Below are 18902 nucleotides of genomic sequence, written 5' to 3'. Positions count from 1 at the left end.
TTTCTTACCTGCTGCAATCGGAATGCCCAGCAGGTTGTAAATGAGAGCAAATACAAAGTTGATTCGTATTCTCTGAACGGTCTTCTTGGACAGCTCAATACTGGCAACCACATCCAGCAAATCATTCTACATTAAAAATGGAAAAGAACAATGAATACAAATACTGCAAACATCTTTTTTCAAATCAGCTCTCAGGCTGTCTTCCAGCCTTTAGCAAATGTTGAAAAGAAGCACTTACATTGACATATTTCAGCTTCTTCTGGGCACCCATGTGTTTGATGTATCATTTGGATCAGAGTTAAACTAACATATAGAGCTGTATTCAATGTTTACTTTTTGTCATTAATCGGTTAATTATGATGTCTTGGGCTGAATCAAAAGGGAAGAACTAAACTGAAGCAGTGCAGACTTTCCACTTTCCAGCCGCCAGATATAAACTGATATGTGTGTGTGTGTGTGTGTGTGTGTGTGTGTGTGTTGCTGTTGTCGGAACAAAACCCTTGTATCTCCAAAATGGTAACTTTTACAGGAGAAGGGATAAAAGCTACTTTACTTTAATGCAAGTTAATGGAACCAGAATTTTCCAAGTTGTTTCTTTTAGTCAATTCCTCCAGAAATTTATATATGGTGTAAAGAGTAACAGGTGTTTTCAAATTATGTCAAAAACTGGAAAGTGGCAAAAATGGAGATATTCATTTTCATTTCCTTTAAATGAAAAGGCAACATCTAAGTAGAGTTTTATATATACACACACATATATATATATATATATATATATATATATATAGCAAATTTGTACTGTGCAGTTTATGCATCTCCCAGGTTATTGGTCTACATACACTTGTTTTAACATATATTAACATACTTAAATGCATGGATAAATCACTAAATAAACCAGACAGTCAGGCAGGAATTACATGCCATTTCTTTCTCTTTTTTTGACAACAAAATAAAACTTTTTTCTTGCCCATGCTTGCCTACACTGTGATGAAACAAATAATTATCTCTAGTCAGACTGACCCGTATAAGGACTACATCAGCCGCCTCGATGGCCACATCAGTACCCGTGCCGATGGCAATGCCCAGGTCAGCGCGGGCGAGAGCAGGTGAGTCATTGACCCCATCACCCACCATGGCCACCTTCAAGCCCTTCTCCTGCAGCTCCTGTACCTTTGCCACCTTGTGGGAGGGCAATACTTCAGCAAATACCTTCCTGATTCCAACCTGTGAGTAAGAATGAAATAAAACAGCTGAAGCACAAATATACACTTACTACAAATTAATTTCATCCTTATATGCATAAACCTTCTCCAACTCACCCATTTTTTAGATAAATCAGATTAGCAGCAAACAGAATGGAACATGCTCACAAACAGGCAAGGATATCACTCTTGCTAGCTTCTAAATTAGGGTGACTACATGTCCTCTATATTCAGGATATGTCTTCTTTTTGCGGTTAAAACAGGAATCCAGTCAAGATTTCTAAATTGCTTAGAATGCCTGGGATTTAGCCTTGTTTTCATGTTTTCATGTGCCACACAACTGCCCTCAGTACCCTCTTTTTGAAAACCAAAACATGATCACCCTACAAAAATCCTTCAAACAATGATTGAATGTTGAACAACTGAATAACAATGCGATACCATGAACTTCACAAACTTTTCTCAGGCCAGCAACTCTTTCTTGCTCTAAAATACTCATTACAGAGGATGCATTTTAAATTCTTCATAAAACCAAAGTTATTGCCAGCTACTGCCACACCGTGAATTTGTTTATCAACAAAGTACATCATTAACAAGCAATACACACCACTGTTGCTGTTATCAGTAATTCAGCAGATTACAATGGACAGTGCTCACATGTAAAAAATAGCAAGCAATAGTAAAGTTCACTCATTCTCCTAGCACACATGGTAAAAACGTTAGAATTAGCTACGTAATTAACAAATAAACAAATGTTACTCACAGAGCACTCTAAATGTGTTATAGTGGTAAAAAAATCAATTGCATTACCTTGTAATAATTTTGCATTCACTTGCAAATGCAATGGATCTTGCAAGAGAAAGCAAAACTTTTGCTAGGGAATGCAAAACTATTTCCAGAGACACTGCAGGCCTCAGCTTTATAGCATCAAGTCAGAGGTTTTTCTTGTATTCATTAGACCTGTGATGTGTCATAATTTATTCACATTTATTTGTCTTCTCATTCTGCTTGTTGCAGTATAATATGATAATAATATTATCATATAATATGAATTTAGAAAATGATTGCAGTCAGCTTACATAACTGCAGTGACCTCAAATAACTGCAATCATTAATATAAATAATTGCAATAATTGTGATTTCCGCCCAACGACCCCTGGGAAAGGCTCCCGCACCCCTGAGGGAGAAGCGGCTTAGAAAATGTGTGTGTGTGTGTGAGTGATTAAGCAACACATTAATTATGTAATATGGTTACATGTAATAATTGTGACAGGCCTACAATTTAACTACACAAAACTATGCAATTAATCATGGTTATTTTAATCGTTTGACAGCCCTACTAACACGTACAGATACCTGAAACTTGCTCACCTGCACAACAGTTCGACCCATATGTAAACAAATGTTCATATGGGTATACGTGCACGTGTTTGGGTGCTTGTGCCTGATAGTGTGAGGGTAGGCACACCTGTGTTGCGATGGCTTTAGCAGTGCGTCTGTTGTCTCCAGTGATCATGAGAACATCAATGCCCATCCTGGTCAGAGTGTGCACTGCCAGAGCCGACTCCTCCTTCACCGTGTCTGCTATAGCCAACATAGCACACAACACACCTGATACAGAGAAAGAGAGAGAGAGAGTGTGTGTGAGAGAGAGAGAGAGAGAGAGAGAGAGAGAGAAGATGAATGACGATGTGCTACCACAAAACCGTTCACTGAGAATTTGCATTAGTCGCCTTATTTGTTTTAATACCTTTATTCCATTCATATATGCATAATACAATACAATACAATACAATACAATACAATACAATCTGGAAACTCTTAGGCCTTCAGGTAGGGTTGTACCATCAATGGCCACCAGGATGGCAGTCTGGCCTTTAGTCTCGTGGCTGCTCATGGCTTCATCCACATCAGGAGTGACCTGTACACTGTTCCTCTGCATCCACTGCCTGTTCCCAATCAGAACAGAATATGTAGTGGGTCCTGGATACACACAGAAAGAAAGATGACATGAACAAACATTAATGATAAATCATGAATAAGCATTTGAAAATGGCAGCTGGCCTTTACATTTGGTGCTCATTTCAGGATATTCAGGGCTCCAGAAAGCATCTTAGCACAAAGACGTTTCTCAAATGGTAGAGCAAGCATTACACTCAACACTCTTTCTACTAGTTAAGATGATCTTATCACTAATAAGATGCATTTTGGAAACTGGACCCAGATCAACAGAAATGCTCTAAAATCACTGATAAAAATCTAATTGCATTACACTTCAAAAATTAGAAAGTGTTTTCCTTCTACATGTTCTGACATGTAACATCATGTTCAGTATGACTTCTGACACAACCCTGATTTACTGGAAGAGTCTAACCACACACACTAGGGGGCAGCACATGTACATATTACTGACCAGGGTCGGAGTCTGTGACCAAACTGCTCTCATCTGTTGTGGCTCCCTGGAGTGTGAGCTGGGTGGGCGATGTGTGTGTGCTCTCTGTCTCTGGGCTGTTCTGCAGGAGCTCCTCGATATTTGAAACTTTGCAGCTGATTCCACAGCCCGGCACTGCCTGGAAGTCATGGCAGTAGCCCAGCATCTCTGTGTCCAGCTCCTGCAGCGGGAGAGTGTCACAGAGAAAGCTCAGACCAGAGAACGCCTCAGATTCCGCTCCAGCACTTCAGACCCACTCAACATCTAGTCTTGAGGGTTTCTCATAGTATCTAAGTTGGCACCAATGAGTTTATGCATTCTGCATGGAAGTCTTGCTAGTCAACTTTTGCTAAGCTAAACACTGGCTTCAAAAGTTCAAGGACACCTTCCCTTCTCATTTTCTACAATTTCTTCTGTATTTCCTGCTATAAAGAACAGGTTTTGCCTGAATAATGAAAGCAGGTTTAAACTCAGCATAAAATGAAAATCAGAACACTGGGACATACAGTCTAAAAGTCAACCGGTGAAAATGCCTTGACTCTGCTTTCCTTTGAAATTTAAAATGTTTTTCATGATGAATGATATCATCAGCATAAAAATTTGACTGAAATTTAAAGCAGAATATTTGAATGTTTACATACATACCTGAACTTCTTAATATTTTGTATGCCCCCCCCCCCCCACCTTTGTTTTAATGACACCATACACTCAACCTGGTATGGACTCCATATGTTTGTGCAAAAGCCTCTGATCAGTAGGTCAAATCCATCGGCAGAATACAAGCTTCAATAAGACAAATTTTGCCCTTTTTTGCAAAGACCTTAATTTCAGAATTGTTTTTTTACATAAATGTGACCGGAAACTGGAAAATCTATTTACACAATATAGATTATATAAACACTTCGGGTTTATTAGAATTTTACTTTTAAAACAGATAGAGTGGTTTATTGAAAGTTTTATAACAAAAGCGGGCAGATACCTTTATTATGTATTATTGTACTCGATTACAATCTATTCTGACACAAATGTAACTAAACCGTCAGCTGAATCACCATCTGAATCACCATCATAGGTTGTTGCATTTTAACACTCCCTGTATGTATGTAAGTGTGAGTGGGTTCTTTACCTCTTTGCAGTGTTTAGCAACTGCCATGCCCAGTGGGTGCTCACTGCTGGCCTCCGCTGTGCCCACCACAGCCAGAACCTTCCGGAGGGGCAGCCGTGCCTGATCCCACAACACCAGCACCCGTGTCACCCTTGGCACCCCATTAGTGATGGTGCCTGTTTTATCGAACATGACAGCTCGGATCTGTGGAACACACAAAGGGTTTTGTCTGATTTCTTGTGTAAAGACAGTAACGCAGATTTAAACCTGTCACTATGGAATACAAATAGAATGTAAAGGTAGTTAATTATGTAATTATTTCCAAAGTGTAAATCAAACATGGATCAAAATGGCAATACTTCCTTCTACAGGTTGAAATATAACATAAGGACTCAGTGAAACATTTATAATATGGTTCATGGGATAGAAAGTGAGTATGAAGCATTGCCTTGTGGGCCATCTCCAGCGGCTCTCCGCCTTTTATAAGGATGCCATTCTGGGCTCCCACCCCAGTGCCCACCATCACTGCCGTGGGGGTTGCCAGACCCAAAGAGCAGGGACAAGCAATGGACAACACTGTGATGGATGCCTGGAATGCGAAACGCACAATGACATCTGTCCGTGGAATGTTCTTATCATAGCCCTAAACAAAACACACACCAGTTACACAGAGAAAAATACAGTATGTCACAAAAACAACAACAAACTTAGCTCATACAGCAGCACATCAACAGCCAACATATCAACAGCCAAAACAAAAACAGTTCCTTTGACAGAATTTAGGGAAAAGAAATTAACTAACATTCACAAGCCAGTGGCCCACACATATGATGCCCATAACTAAAAACAATTTATTCCCTTTATGTCACGTCAGCACTCATACCACCTTTGGGCAAAAAGAGTTTCAGCATGTGCTTTCAAAAAAAACTGTCTAATATTTATTTAAAACCTGCTTTTTATACCAAGGAAGATACTTTGATAAACAAGATGCTGAGTAGTGCAAAAATAAAGCATATATTGCACATATTTGTATTATTCAGTTTACAGGAAGAAATTAGTGAAAATCAAACATTTGTAAAAAAGAAGCCAAAATGTCCCTAATATTTAGATGTGCACTGTGTTTACAGTACGGTGTAGGCAATGTATAATGTACTTACAGTACAGTATATGCATAGCAGAATGTATCTACAGTACAGTGTAGACACTGTATAGTATATCTCTAGTACAGCATAGGCAGTGTACAGCGTATGTACAGCACAATGTAAGCAGTGTACAGTGTAAGTACAGCACAATGTAAGCAGTGCACAGTGTATGTACAGCATAGTGTAGGCAGTTTATAGTGTACCTACAGTACAGTGTAGGTAGTATACAGTGCAGTGACAGTACACTGTGGGGAGTGTACAGGGTATCTACAGTACAGTGTATGCAGTGTATGGTGTACCTACAGTATTTCGTAGCCAGTGTACAAGGTATTTACAGTATACAGTATAGGCATTGTACAGTGTGTCTACAGTGCAGTGTACAGTGTGACAACAGTACATTTTAGGTAGTGTACAGGGTATCTACAGTGCAGTATTGGCAGTGTATAGTGTGTCTACAGTACAGTGTGGGCAGTGTATAGTGTATCTAAAATATAGAGTAGGTAGTGTATACAGTATACACAGTACAGTGTGGGTAGTGTATAGTGTATCTACAGCACATTGTAGGCAGTGTACAGTACAGTGTGATGACAGTACAATGTAGGCAGTGTACAGGGTATCTACTGTATAGTGTGGGCAGTGTACAGTGTATCTACAGTACAGTGTTGGCAGTGTACAGTGTGACAACAGTACATTTTAGGTAGTGTACAGGGTATCTACAGTGTGGTATTGGCAGTATATAGTGTCTCTACTGTACAGTGTTGACAGTGACAGAGTATCTACAGCAATAAAAATAATGAGGAAGCCATGTGGGAAGCTCTTGTAATTACTCACCGGAAAATACTTTGTCACAATGTCAAAGTCCAAGAACCCAATAACAAGCCATACAGCCAGTGTTACTACGGAGACGATGACAATGAAAGGGACAAAGTAGCCACTCAGTTTGTCTGCTAATTGCTGGATGGGCGCCTGAGTAATACAATCAAAATACATTCAAGGAGTTATCCTATTAACTTCTAATTAAAGAACATTGGAGGAATATGATAAACAAATTGTGTTTATGTAAAATATAAATATTTAGGTGTCAGCCTACAAAGGGTTACAATGGCTGTAACATTAAACATGAACCCAAGAACATCACAGTTTTTAAAATTATATTTTATTTCTAGTCTGGGACTATCTGAAATAAAGCCTCCTAAGGCACAACATCTTCTCTCACAGCTCTCCAGCCAAGGTCCCCTCTGTCCACTTTGGCTCAGAGAGCCTCTTTTTACCAATGTCTGTGCTCTTTCTCCAATTAGTCCCAGCTGCCTTTGATTAGGAGAAGGAGCACTCTACAGGTTGCTGGGGACGAATGGGAGCTCCAATTCTTGTGTGTATTGAATGAACAAATAAATGTAATGTAAAAGTAAAAATGCACATTTAGTGCATAAGGTTAAGCAGTTTGCCAAACAACCCCATTAAAATGTTATCATGCCTGTTGGAAACATATGTTTGTTTTTATAAAATACAAAATGCATTTAGATTTGTTTTGCCATCCCTGGGTACAACATGCATGAATGCATGTGTGTATGTGTAATGTACTCTGTAGTCTATGTGTGTAGCCTATTACCTAAATCCATTTGTCCTTGATAAAGCTCAAAGCTGTGTATATGTACAGTGAGAAGAAGCAAGTATTTTTTTATTAATATACTTCTAGTGCATATATTGACTCTAAATGACACACATGTTATGACTTATTTCTTATAACCATGTTTGACAATTTGCAAGAGGAAAGTTCATGGAACCACAACTATTCATCCTAGGACAGGTGCGCCACGCAAGATTTCACAACATGGTCCCAGACTGCTGATAAAGAAGGTCACTCGAATTGCGACCTAAAGGCAGCAGGAAAACCAGTTACACAGAGAACAATAACCACTGAACTGCACAGCAATCACTGTTCCTACAGTCCAAGCAAAGCACCTCTGCTAAATACCAAGATTTGCATCTAAAATTTGCACACAAGTATTTGGATAAATGAGAACTCTACTGGAACAATGTACTCTGATCAGACAATTCAGCTCGTCAGCATTACAAGTTTCAATGAGACAATGACCTCAAACATGTAACCAAAATAACTCAAGACTGGTTTCTAAAAGATACTGTGAAGGCAACCAAGTCTCCTTACTTGAATCCCACTGAAAATTTATGAAGGATTTGTGACCTGGGAGTCCATCTGAGCGAACCTTGCCAGGAACTGAAGACGCTTTGCTGAGAGAAATAGGCCAAAAATGAACCAAAGTACTTCAAAATGACTTGATTCCCCTCACTGCCTTTATATGTGAATGTGCATGTGTGTTTTGTATGTGTGAACATATGAATATGTGCGTGTTACCTTTGATGTCTGTGCCTCCTCCACCAGTCGAACTATCTGGCAGAGCGTAGTATCTGCTCCTACGTGTGTGGCCTCCACCAACAGCGCTCCATGAGCATTAATAGAGCCAGCGATCACACAGCTGCCTGGCTTCTTCCGCACTGGCATCGGCTCTCCTGCAACAACACACACACACTTACAGATAAACAACACTGTTCATAATCTACCATGAGTCTAATGCTTCAACTCTACATTAGTACATAATTAAATGAGATACAAAGCCCCTTCTGATTATACTTCTAATTATATGACTAGAAATATAGTCTAGTCATATATGTTTGAAGTAGACGTTTCATTTTGTGCCTATGTGACATACTGAGATATAAGCCAGGGTCATTTCAGAACATTTGAGAGTTTTAAGCAAAATCCTACTTAAGGGGCCAACATTTACACCCATCCTAGAATTATATATGCAATGAAAATGAACTAACACTTAAGTTTAACAAATTCTCCAGGAATAAAGATAAAATATCAATTAACTTCAAACAATAAAATGGTTATGATAATCAATACATAAAAAAACAAAGGAAACTAAATCATCATAAAATATCTTCATCATAAAATATCTGCCAATATCATGATTAACAAAATAAACAGAATCAAAATAAATGAAAAATTACTTGTGGCTTTGGGGACATAAGCAACTACTTAATTTCATATCAAGAAGTTGATCTGAAGTAACCCTGATAACAGCAATACACCAGCAAAAAGAATGAACTGTTGGTAAACTAACCTCAAGAAATATTTGTTTATATCCCAAGAGAATAAAAGAATAAAATAATTCATTTGATCATTTTAATCAAATATGACCCTTCTAGCTCCCCACAGCACATCTGCTTGATTGCTCACTCGTAAATCACTGAAACAGACAAAGAAATTGTGTGCTAAGTGCAGATAAGTTGAGGAGAAGATTTTATAGAATGATCTGAATTTGGTAAAAAGTTACTGTTGTGTATAGTTTTTTTTTTGCTATTATTTGGGATCGAAACAGAAGGGGAAAATGTGGACATGTAGACGCAAACCCATCAATACACACTGTAAATCAAATATAACTGTATTTGCAATGTTACTATTGCTGAGTAAAACTAGATAATATAATTATGCAATTATGTTATTACATTTTAATGCAGTTGGCCAGTGGCTGGCTAGTGGCTACCATGTCACCTAAAACCTGTTACCTGTGATAAGAGATTCATCAGCCATGGAGCTTCCCTCAATCACTTTACCATCGACAGGGAACTTTCCTCCAGGTACAACCTTCACCACGTCTCCTCTCTGCACCAGCTCCACAGAGACCTGCTCCTCACTTAGGAGAAACGTACAAAATTAAGTAATAAGAAATTTAACTCCACATATTGCACACAAGAATTAACCCAGCAACAAATGCACATGAACCAATGCAATTAGTACATTAGTTAACATATTTTAATTTACATTACTGTAGAGCAGCCAATGTTCAATTACTTATGGTTGCATATAATGAAAGGGCTACATAGAAAATAGGCCGTCATTAGGGTTGTGACAAAAGATTACTTTAGCAGTCAAGTATTTTGATAATTATGTTCAATTCATTGATTAATCTAAAGGTGCAACTGGTAACAGGTCAAATTATAGGGAATTAAAAAGAAATCATTGTAGCTGCTTAACTAGCTGCCTAGAGGGCTTTATATGAGGTAAACTGAGTAAAAATATATTCTACAGAGAACAAACTTCAGCACATTTTAATGAACTATCATGGTGTATATGCTAAATTTAACATACCAGAAAAAACAACATAAAAAGTCACACAATTTGTGACAAAGTGAAAACAAGTTAACACATGTACTACAGGGAATTTAAATATGCCATTTTAGTGCACAGTTTATTGGTTGTGTCACAGTGGGGAAACAAAAAACTTTTACACAGGCCACATTTATTTTTATTTCTCATAATATGTCAAATTTAGCTAATGGACAGTAATTGTGCATTAAAATGTGCAGGAGTGTTTTCTGTGCAAAGGAACATATTTTCACTTAGCAAAACAAAACATGTAATTTTACCAGGGACGCCCAAACTTTTGCACACAACTGTATTGTCGCTGTCCATTTTCATTTTTCTACAACATTTAAACCCAGCAGCTGCTCTTTACGCTGAGTGAAAATTTCATGATGACTGAAGCAATAGAAGTACTCGGACTCGGAATCACTTGGAATAAATTCTCACATTAACTTACAATAAAAGTTCAAATGTTTTTGCCTTCTCCTGATACTTCAAAGTACAGTGTGCAATCTTAGCATAGCAGTATCATCACAGCCTGCCAAAACACAGCACATAGTCAGGGGGAGAATTTCACTGTGACCCAGAAGGTCATGGGTTTGATCTCAGCTGGTTGCATTTACTAATGATGCAGATGCTGCACTCTTACGCAAGATTTTCTACCTCCAGCACTGTCTGGCCATTTTTAGCAGTGCCTCAGCTGCATGATAGCATAGGCACAGTTCATACCTGATTATGGAGTTGCCATGGCCTAGTGTCACTATTGTGGCATCTGTGGCCTGGAGGGACATGAGCTTGGCCAACGCCTCTGACGTCTTATCCTACAAGGACATGAAAGCATACTTCACAGCGAGAAGGAAGCTTCAACCAACACAATTTATTTAATGATTAACATTTTACAGGCTTAATATTTTCTTTTAGGTGAATTTTCATCTTAAAATAATCCCCATTTTCCTGCACAGCAGCAATAACAAAGCTGCTTTCTGAATTTATTAGTTTGACCTTACTGTGAGAAAAAAATATACAGGGCACTTTAGGGTTTGACTCTATAATTACTGATTACTGATCCAGCTAAGAGAGCAAACACAGGCTCTACAACTCTGAGCTTTACCAAAGAAATCAGTGCAAGCCTTTACAGCATTGTGGTATCTTTGCAACGTGTTGCAAGCAAGCTAGTAGCATGACTGGGCAGAGATAAGAAAGCATGACTTTAACCCTAGACAGAGCTCAACAGTGAGGACAGCCTGGAGCGACAGCCAATAGAAACAGAGGATGACTCATCCTGATGTCATATATATTTTTATACTGGGTAATACAGTATATTAGTCTTTTGCTTTGCATTAGTGTCAGCTTCAGCACATACTGTGCAATAAAATGCTGTAAGCCATCAGATGATGCCTATAAAGGATGTTTTTATGCTGTAACATAACAATGTGGGGTGACTTTTCTGTCACTTCCTCACACTTTTGCTTTTGCATGTTGCATCATTTTTTAGGGGCTTGTATTTTCTTTTTCTCTAAAATGCATTTACATATCAAAATTATTTATAAGTCATTTTTACATGACCATTTCCCAATTTCTTTTAGCATTAAAAAGTCTTTAATGTGGTAAATATCCTGTGTTCTGATTGGCTGCCTTATACTGTGCCTCATTCATAAAGCACTCCAGGCTGAAACTTTAGCTTAAATGAGCTGACATCACAAAAACAATGAATTCAAAACAGGTTATATGGACTGTATAAGTTAATGGTGATCGAATGAATCTTTAACAGTCTTTACATACTACATCAAGAAGGGCTGAGCGATGGCGATCTTATTTATTTTTATTTCTTATTTTTATATTATTTTTTAAATGTTTACATGTATTTATATATTATTTATTTATAATTTTTTACATTCATTTTTGTTTGTTTTTTATTTCATTATTTTATTTACCATTTTCACTTTATTAATATATTTTAAAAATACATATAAAAAAAGAAATACAAAGTTTTTTTAAGTTTAATAAGTGCTATTAATGATATTGATATTTTAAAGAGTAATCTTGTTGAATAATTGTGATTTCAATACTGACCAAAATAATCATGATTATGATTTTTGCCATAATCAAGAAGCCTCAACATCAAGCTCTTTTATTTATAAAAAGTAAGGAGAATTCCACTCTCTTCATGACATGAGCCTCGTCATCTCATTCCATATAATGCATCTGCACTGTTTGGCATCATGCTAGTATAATAGGGCTGCATAATGTGTTGTTTGCAGATCATTATTGCAATACTGCCCTTTGCACTACATATATTGCAAGGAAAACAAGAGATTTTATTGTGCGCTGTAATTGTCCGTGTGAATTTGAGTTTTTCATTAATCAAAACCAACAAACAATCATTTTGTTTAACATAATGCAGGTTCATTTTTGGCAAGACATTGAAGGTTCAAGTGTCTGGCATTTTGCCCATACTGTGCAGCTCTAATGTGCATGTAGCAGATAAAGACTAGTACAGCTTCAACATGCAAGCAGTTTCTTGCTCTGAGCGAGAGCTTGAAGGGTTGTGCCTCAAAGTCCATTGGTTATTTAGTGGTGTACATGCCTTGATAAAGTCAACTTGTAGTGTAACATCTGCAATTCTAATATCAAACTAGAAGCCATACAAATAACCCAACCTTCAGTTCTATTCCTAATTCTCAAAGACCATGCAGGTTTGATCTTAGATCATGTAAGCAACATACACAATTTATAAAAATCTCATTTCACTACATGCTAAAATCTGAAATCTGGCGCAGCTCCATATCATTATTTCTAGTGACATGATTTCCACGAGTTCCAGCATATTTTTATTTTACCTTGGCAATGTGTTCCAGCCAGCGTCCGAGGGCAATGAACACAAACAGCATAGGAGGCGTATCAAAAAACGTGACTGGACTTTGCTTGGCCCCCTCAATCATGGCTACCAACAGCACAATGCACGAGTACACATATGAGATAGTGGTGGCCAGGACGATGAGCACATCCATGTTAGCCACCCCATGCCTCAGAGAACGGTAGGCCTGGATGTAGAAGTATCGACCTCCAAAGATCTGAAGCGATGAGAGACAAAAAGAGGGAGAAACTTTTTCATTTAAAATATTTTTGCAATATAAATTACTGCATTTACAGCAACCCATTTTGGCAATAATGTGAAATATTTGCAAAATATCTCACTAATAAGCACTTATATGGCAAGAATATACCTGTAAAGTTATTGCAATGATAATTACAAGGGGTGGGCAATATAGCAAAAATATTTTACGATAGATGACATGCATCAATATTTATTTTTTTGATAAGTCAGAACAGACATAAAAAGAACCTGTATTAAAAATATTAAGAAATATTAAAACAATGATTTGTACTCAATGTTTCACAGCACTTAATCCAAATAATTAAGATTAATTATGCTGTTTTTTATAAGGATGATAAATGATCAGAGCTCTTTACATGGAAAATATTATGCTTCCCCATTCCTTCAGTTTGTTATATAGCTTTTAGTGCATGTAAGCAGTCTGCAAAGTTGCAAAGCTGTACACACCAAAGGAAACTCTCTTCCCCAGAAATCACTTTTCTTAGCTGCCTGAAATGCCTCGCTGGAATTTCAGCCCTTTTCCTTTGTTACAAGATGACATAATCTCAAGTTTGACACACCTTCACACAACACACAGCATAGAGATGTACAGTATGAGAAAAATAAGGTGTTTTGAAACACTAAAGCATATAAGTCTATTCTAGTAAACCCCAAAATTATGAATACTGAAAATGAGCATAATGGGTCTCCTTTAAGTACTGTCTTTAAGTATGCCCAGGAAAGCGTATTATAACGTAATTTATCACAATAACAATAAATACACACCATACATATAGCACAAAGCCGTCATGGTGTTTACACTGGACACATTAACTATGCACTTCCAGTCAACTGTAACAAACTATGAGTCTATCAGGTAATACCTTTATATACCATCATAAATTAGGAGTGGGTCTATTTTTCAATGAAAATACACCTTAAGAGGGCATTTTAAAGATTAGGACATTTTAGCTACACATTTTCCATTTGTGTAACATGTTTAAATGCATCAGTAGCAGATAACACAAAACACTTGTATTACTACTTTTAATTACTACTAGTAATTTCCCTGTAAACTGTCCAATGTCACTTAATACCCTTATACAAAAAATACAGGATACATCTCTCATGCATTAATTTCTCTTTTGATGAAAAATGTCAGGCTTAACCGCAGGATTGCTGTTGAGATAGAACATCAGTGCAATGTTTCAAAAATACAAAGGAGGCTTCATTAATAACAGAGCAGAGCATCGTGGTCTGACACACACAGCTGGTGAAGACAGCTTCACTGATTATAATGGGAACGTCTGCTTTTAGGACGAGGTGTATTTATGGCACAAGATTACAAATAAAAGAATACATCATGTATAACGTAAATCAAGGCGGTGCATGCCTATTCAAGTCAATGGGGCAAAAAGTGATACAACTCATTTCTGTTTAAGCCTGGTCCCATCCACTTCACCCCACCCCCGGGGCATCAGCAACAAATTGTGCAGAAAAACACAGCAGCTGGCTGAACAATCCCAGTTTAAAAATTTAAGTTTTTTCTTAAAACGTTCATCAGAAAATATGTGTTTAGGTTCAACATACTCACAAAGCCCATGCAATCACAAAAATAGCCACAAGTTCACTGTTTTTTTTAATGAGAGGAAATTATTCACTGAAGTTTAAACCAGGCAGAATAGAGACTTGGGTCTCTATTGTCTGTATAAGGGGAGAATGAGTCGCCCTCACTCTTGTCAAACCCATGTGACCGTGTTTCTGGAAATCTTTTTACACGCCAACTGTTGGTTCATGAATCATCTTTAAAAAAACACAGGTGGGCATAACAAAGGGGCTAACAAGGGGGATTAACAAGAGCTAAGGAGGAACGAGGTTGAGGAGACTGGGGCAGAAGAACAGGGATGAATGGGGTTTATGATGCTATATATCATTTAATAACTTATTGCTCACTACTTAAAATATTGAAAAAATACGGTTAGGGTCCAGTTTATAATATTTAATTATAACATTTCATGATTGAAAATTTCTAAAAAAAAAAAATTTCCTATGAGCTACAAGTAAGAACTAATTATGTTTATCAAACTACACCATCTCCTGAGACAACAGTAGTACCTGAACAGGTGTGCAGAGCAGGAAGAAGGCCAGGTTGAGGATGGAAAGTCCAGGCAGGACGTTCTGCTCCTCTGGCATGGAGCCTCCATGTTCTGAGTGTTGGCTGTCCATCACCATCATATAGATCATCAGCCCCATCACTGGGACACCAAACACCAGACTGAAGAGGAACGAGTGCTTCCACCTGCAGACAAAGCAAAAACAGCTAAATCAACTCACTCTCATTGAAGTCATTCAATATATGGGAACATTTCATTTCACACTCTATATCTGGGCCTTCATTTGAGTTCCAGCATTACACAGCTCAGAACAGCACTAAATCCAGCTGAGAGGTTTTATTGTTTGGAATCTGTCTTTGAGGGCATTTACGTGTACTCAATAATCCAATCATTATCTGATTTCTGCAGTTATCTGATTATTCCAATGGCATGTAATGTAAACACCATACACCAATATAGAAATCTGATTGCGAAATCTGATAAAGAGAGCTGGCTTTTAGCTCAGTAATCTGATTTGTCAGTGCATATTAACTCTTACTCTGATTTCTTTTGGATTTTTCAGTCTGCAAATGCACAAGATCAGACAGCGATACAGGAAATAAGTAAGCAGCACTGCTGCGAATTGGCAGCAAAACACTTTTGAAAGGCAAAATGAAGGATTTAAATACTCTTCAACTTTCAGATGATGTATGTTCATATTTTTAGCTAATGTGGCACAATGTTTTAAAAATGTAAGGTATGAAGTTTGAGTTTTACTTTCACTGTGCATTTACTCAAGTGCATGTAAACGTGTTGATTGGACTACTGACAAAATCTGATTTTCTGCAGTTATCGGATCATTAAGTGCATGCTAGCACACTCAATGTGTTTATTTGATTGATGTTGCTACGACAGAGACAGAGGTGGAAACAACAAGAGATAACTTGCTGCCGTATCTCCTCCTGGTGATCCAAGCCTTCATTTTTTCTTAAGCCATCGTTCTTTATCAATGACACCCCGAAGCCCAGACCCTATAGGTAGAAAAACAGAGAGATAGATAGAGAGAGAGAAAGAAAGACAGCGCGCATGACTGTTCACTATGGTCATAAATCTCTGACAATTAAATCTAATTACACAGATTTCAATTGCAATTTTTAAAATCCAGTTCTCTCGCATAAGTGCATCATGAAATTTTACATTTCACTATGATTCAATTTGACTATTTTGCTATGATTCAGAATTATTAAAAAAAGCTCTGAATATATAGTTATGACTTCAAAACATTTAGCATGTGAATAATGTTTTGTCATTTTTTTACCACATTATTCTCAGAGTTTGGTCATGGCCAATTTAGTCCTGGCACAATAAACAACCACAATAAATAACCATGATTAGCAATTGAATTGCCTTTTTTATTCACTGTATGCAACTATTAAAGTGCAAGCCTAAGGTGGGCAAACTGGCTATTAGCTATCTGGCTTCCCAACTCATTACACAAACAGCTCAATCTTAAACAAACATTCCTCACTGCTGCCCTCTAAAGGTGTTACAGCACCCGTTGGAACAAGGGTCTTTAATTAAAATTCAGTAAGGTCTAGTTAGAGAGAATATCCTCAAGCAAAGGTCCAGAACATCATAATGTCAAATCATAATGTCTAGCTGCATCATCTTATGTAGTCAACAACTGAATGTCAAAACAAATTAAGTACAATTGAGTAATATTCCTCTTCTTAGAGCACATCATGTAAAATAACTTCCCTCTGACTCACTTTCTTCTCTGACTGTGTCTCTCATTATCCCTAACATGTGTGTATGTGTGTGTCACTCACTCAAGACTCAGTGCTCATTCTAATGTACAGATTTGATTGGCTGAGTAGCGTCACATGTCATATTTACAACATAAGCGATTGGTCTGTGAGTTCCCCGGGCCTCTAAAGCTACTGTATAGGCTAGAAAAGTTATGCCACGTAAAATAGCACCATCCTGTCAAAATTAAATAATTCTCCATAGTTAATTAGTTATAGGTTCAGGTCCGCATAGGACAACGTCTGGGGCCAGACTCTGGAGCCACCTATTAGTGACCTCTGCGTTAGAAGTTTGAACCATCCATATTCATGATATGCATCACTAAATGCAATTTCATTTATTTTCATTTAGTTTATAAAGATAGCTGATGAAAATGCAACCAATTCAAATTAGTTTGTTGCATATGACTGTAAAAGCTAACAACTGTGGAAAACAAGTGCATTTAGCTTAAATAATTAAATAATTTAACTTTAATCCCCTCCACACAATGCTGGCAAAATGGGAGGATGAAGGCTAGCCCGTGTTGGCTAGCATCAAATGATAGTGGGACAGCATGGGCTGATTATGCTCTACTGGCCTACCTGCCGTGAACGGCTGTGGCGCCTTGGATTGAATTCTACTGATGAAAGACCAAAGTCCAAAGTCCAAAAGTTCTATTACACACATCTATAACCTAAGAATAGCTCAGCTTCATGTGCATAGAAGCGTCTGTGAAGTGAACTGAATACTAAGCCTTAGTATGTAGTAAGCCAGGGATTTTAAGGGGTTAAATATTATTATAATCCATAGTAACAAACAACATTGATACAGTTGAAATTCCACCATTATGCCTCATTAGCAATTTACACCCTAGCTGTTTACTGGTGTCTTTCTCATGACGCATTCTCTTCCTCAATTTCTTAATTAAATAACATTCATTATTGTTTTCTTAATTGTACCTTAATTACACATAACTACAGTTGAGTAACATTAGCTGTTTTATTTAAAACATAAAAGACACGATGGTCCATCATTCATCCTGGTTCAATCACACCATTAACTGAGAAATGTACATATTTCATTTAAAACAGGGATCTGGAAGCCCTCGGCAAGCACGTTTGGTATTTCACCAGCACAGTGGGTAGCTCCATATACCTCAACAATTCTAATGATGTCACGGGCTCCAACCAAATCTGGGTCGAACTTCACGTGAGCCTTGCTGGTTGCCAAGGCAACAGTGGCCTCTAGAATGCCCTTTGTTCTGAGGAGTTTGTTCTCGATGTTATGGACGCAAGAAGCACACGTCATACCCGTCACCTGGACCGGAACCAGAACAGCAGCATTTACAGCGCGTTAGACTGCAGTCAGTTTCAACCAGACTTGGGTACAAACAGAATACATGTGACAACATCACATAATCAAGATCCAAAAACTGAAAGGATAAACTGTTAAAATAGGATACAACTGTTACTTTAAAATAACTTTATTTTATTTGTTCTTCAATTTTTATGAATTTTCAGAGCTGATATTCACAACACCAATCTCTGTTATTTCTGTAGTTGGCATAGCAGCAGCCAATCTGACCGCACAGTTAGTAACTTAGTAACTTTCAATAAATGTCACTTGGTTTGTCTTCTGTCGTATCATGTATTTACATGTGCATTTACAAAAGAAAGTTAAAAGATTATGTCATTTTAACATAGTAATCCTCTAGATTATCTAACAGATTACATTTTACAAGGTAATCAGTCACCTGTACCAGAATATATTTTAAAGTAGGCCAACACTTTTTAAACCTTACAATGTGATAGGGATTCTGCAGTGGTAGAGCGGTAGTGTTACACACTAATTATTAATTATGCAATAATACACTCAAGGT

General features: G+C 37.5%; 1 protein-coding gene across 3 annotated transcripts in view; it reads right to left on the bottom strand.

Moving 5' to 3' along the window:
- atp7b (ATPase copper transporting beta) overlaps window positions 1-18902 on the bottom strand; it is a 38414-nt gene that overhangs the window by 4331 nt on the left and 15181 nt on the right. For all 3 annotated transcript variants that reach the window (XR_001858056.2, XM_017702227.2, XM_017702225.2), the window contains exons 5-19: window positions 18179-18340; window positions 16187-16269; window positions 15261-15444; window positions 12889-13122; window positions 10778-10869; window positions 9472-9599; window positions 8255-8409; window positions 6712-6846; window positions 5187-5381; window positions 4760-4942; window positions 3616-3814; window positions 3048-3185; window positions 2671-2813; window positions 1021-1224; window positions 9-126 (exon numbers count right to left, since the gene is read on the bottom strand). Coding sequence is in view for 2 of the 3 variants with exons in the window: in XM_017702227.2 (XP_017557716.2) it covers window positions 9-126; window positions 1021-1224; window positions 2671-2813; window positions 3048-3185; window positions 3616-3814; window positions 4760-4942; window positions 5187-5381; window positions 6712-6846; window positions 8255-8409; window positions 9472-9599; window positions 10778-10869; window positions 12889-13122; window positions 15261-15444; window positions 16187-16269; window positions 18179-18340 (2353 nt within the window). In the remaining variant the exon portion in view is untranslated. The remainder of the gene's footprint in view (window positions 1-8; window positions 127-1020; window positions 1225-2670; window positions 2814-3047; window positions 3186-3615; window positions 3815-4759; window positions 4943-5186; window positions 5382-6711; window positions 6847-8254; window positions 8410-9471; window positions 9600-10777; window positions 10870-12888; window positions 13123-15260; window positions 15445-16186; window positions 16270-18178; window positions 18341-18902) is intronic.

Source organism: Pygocentrus nattereri, chromosome 30 (assembly GCF_015220715.1).
Source record: "Pygocentrus nattereri isolate fPygNat1 chromosome 30, fPygNat1.pri, whole genome shotgun sequence".
In the NCBI taxonomy this organism is placed as follows: Eukaryota; Metazoa; Chordata; class Actinopteri; order Characiformes; family Serrasalmidae; genus Pygocentrus; species Pygocentrus nattereri.
Note: the sequence above shows the minus strand (reverse complement) of the source record. Positions and strands in the feature narration are given on the sequence as shown.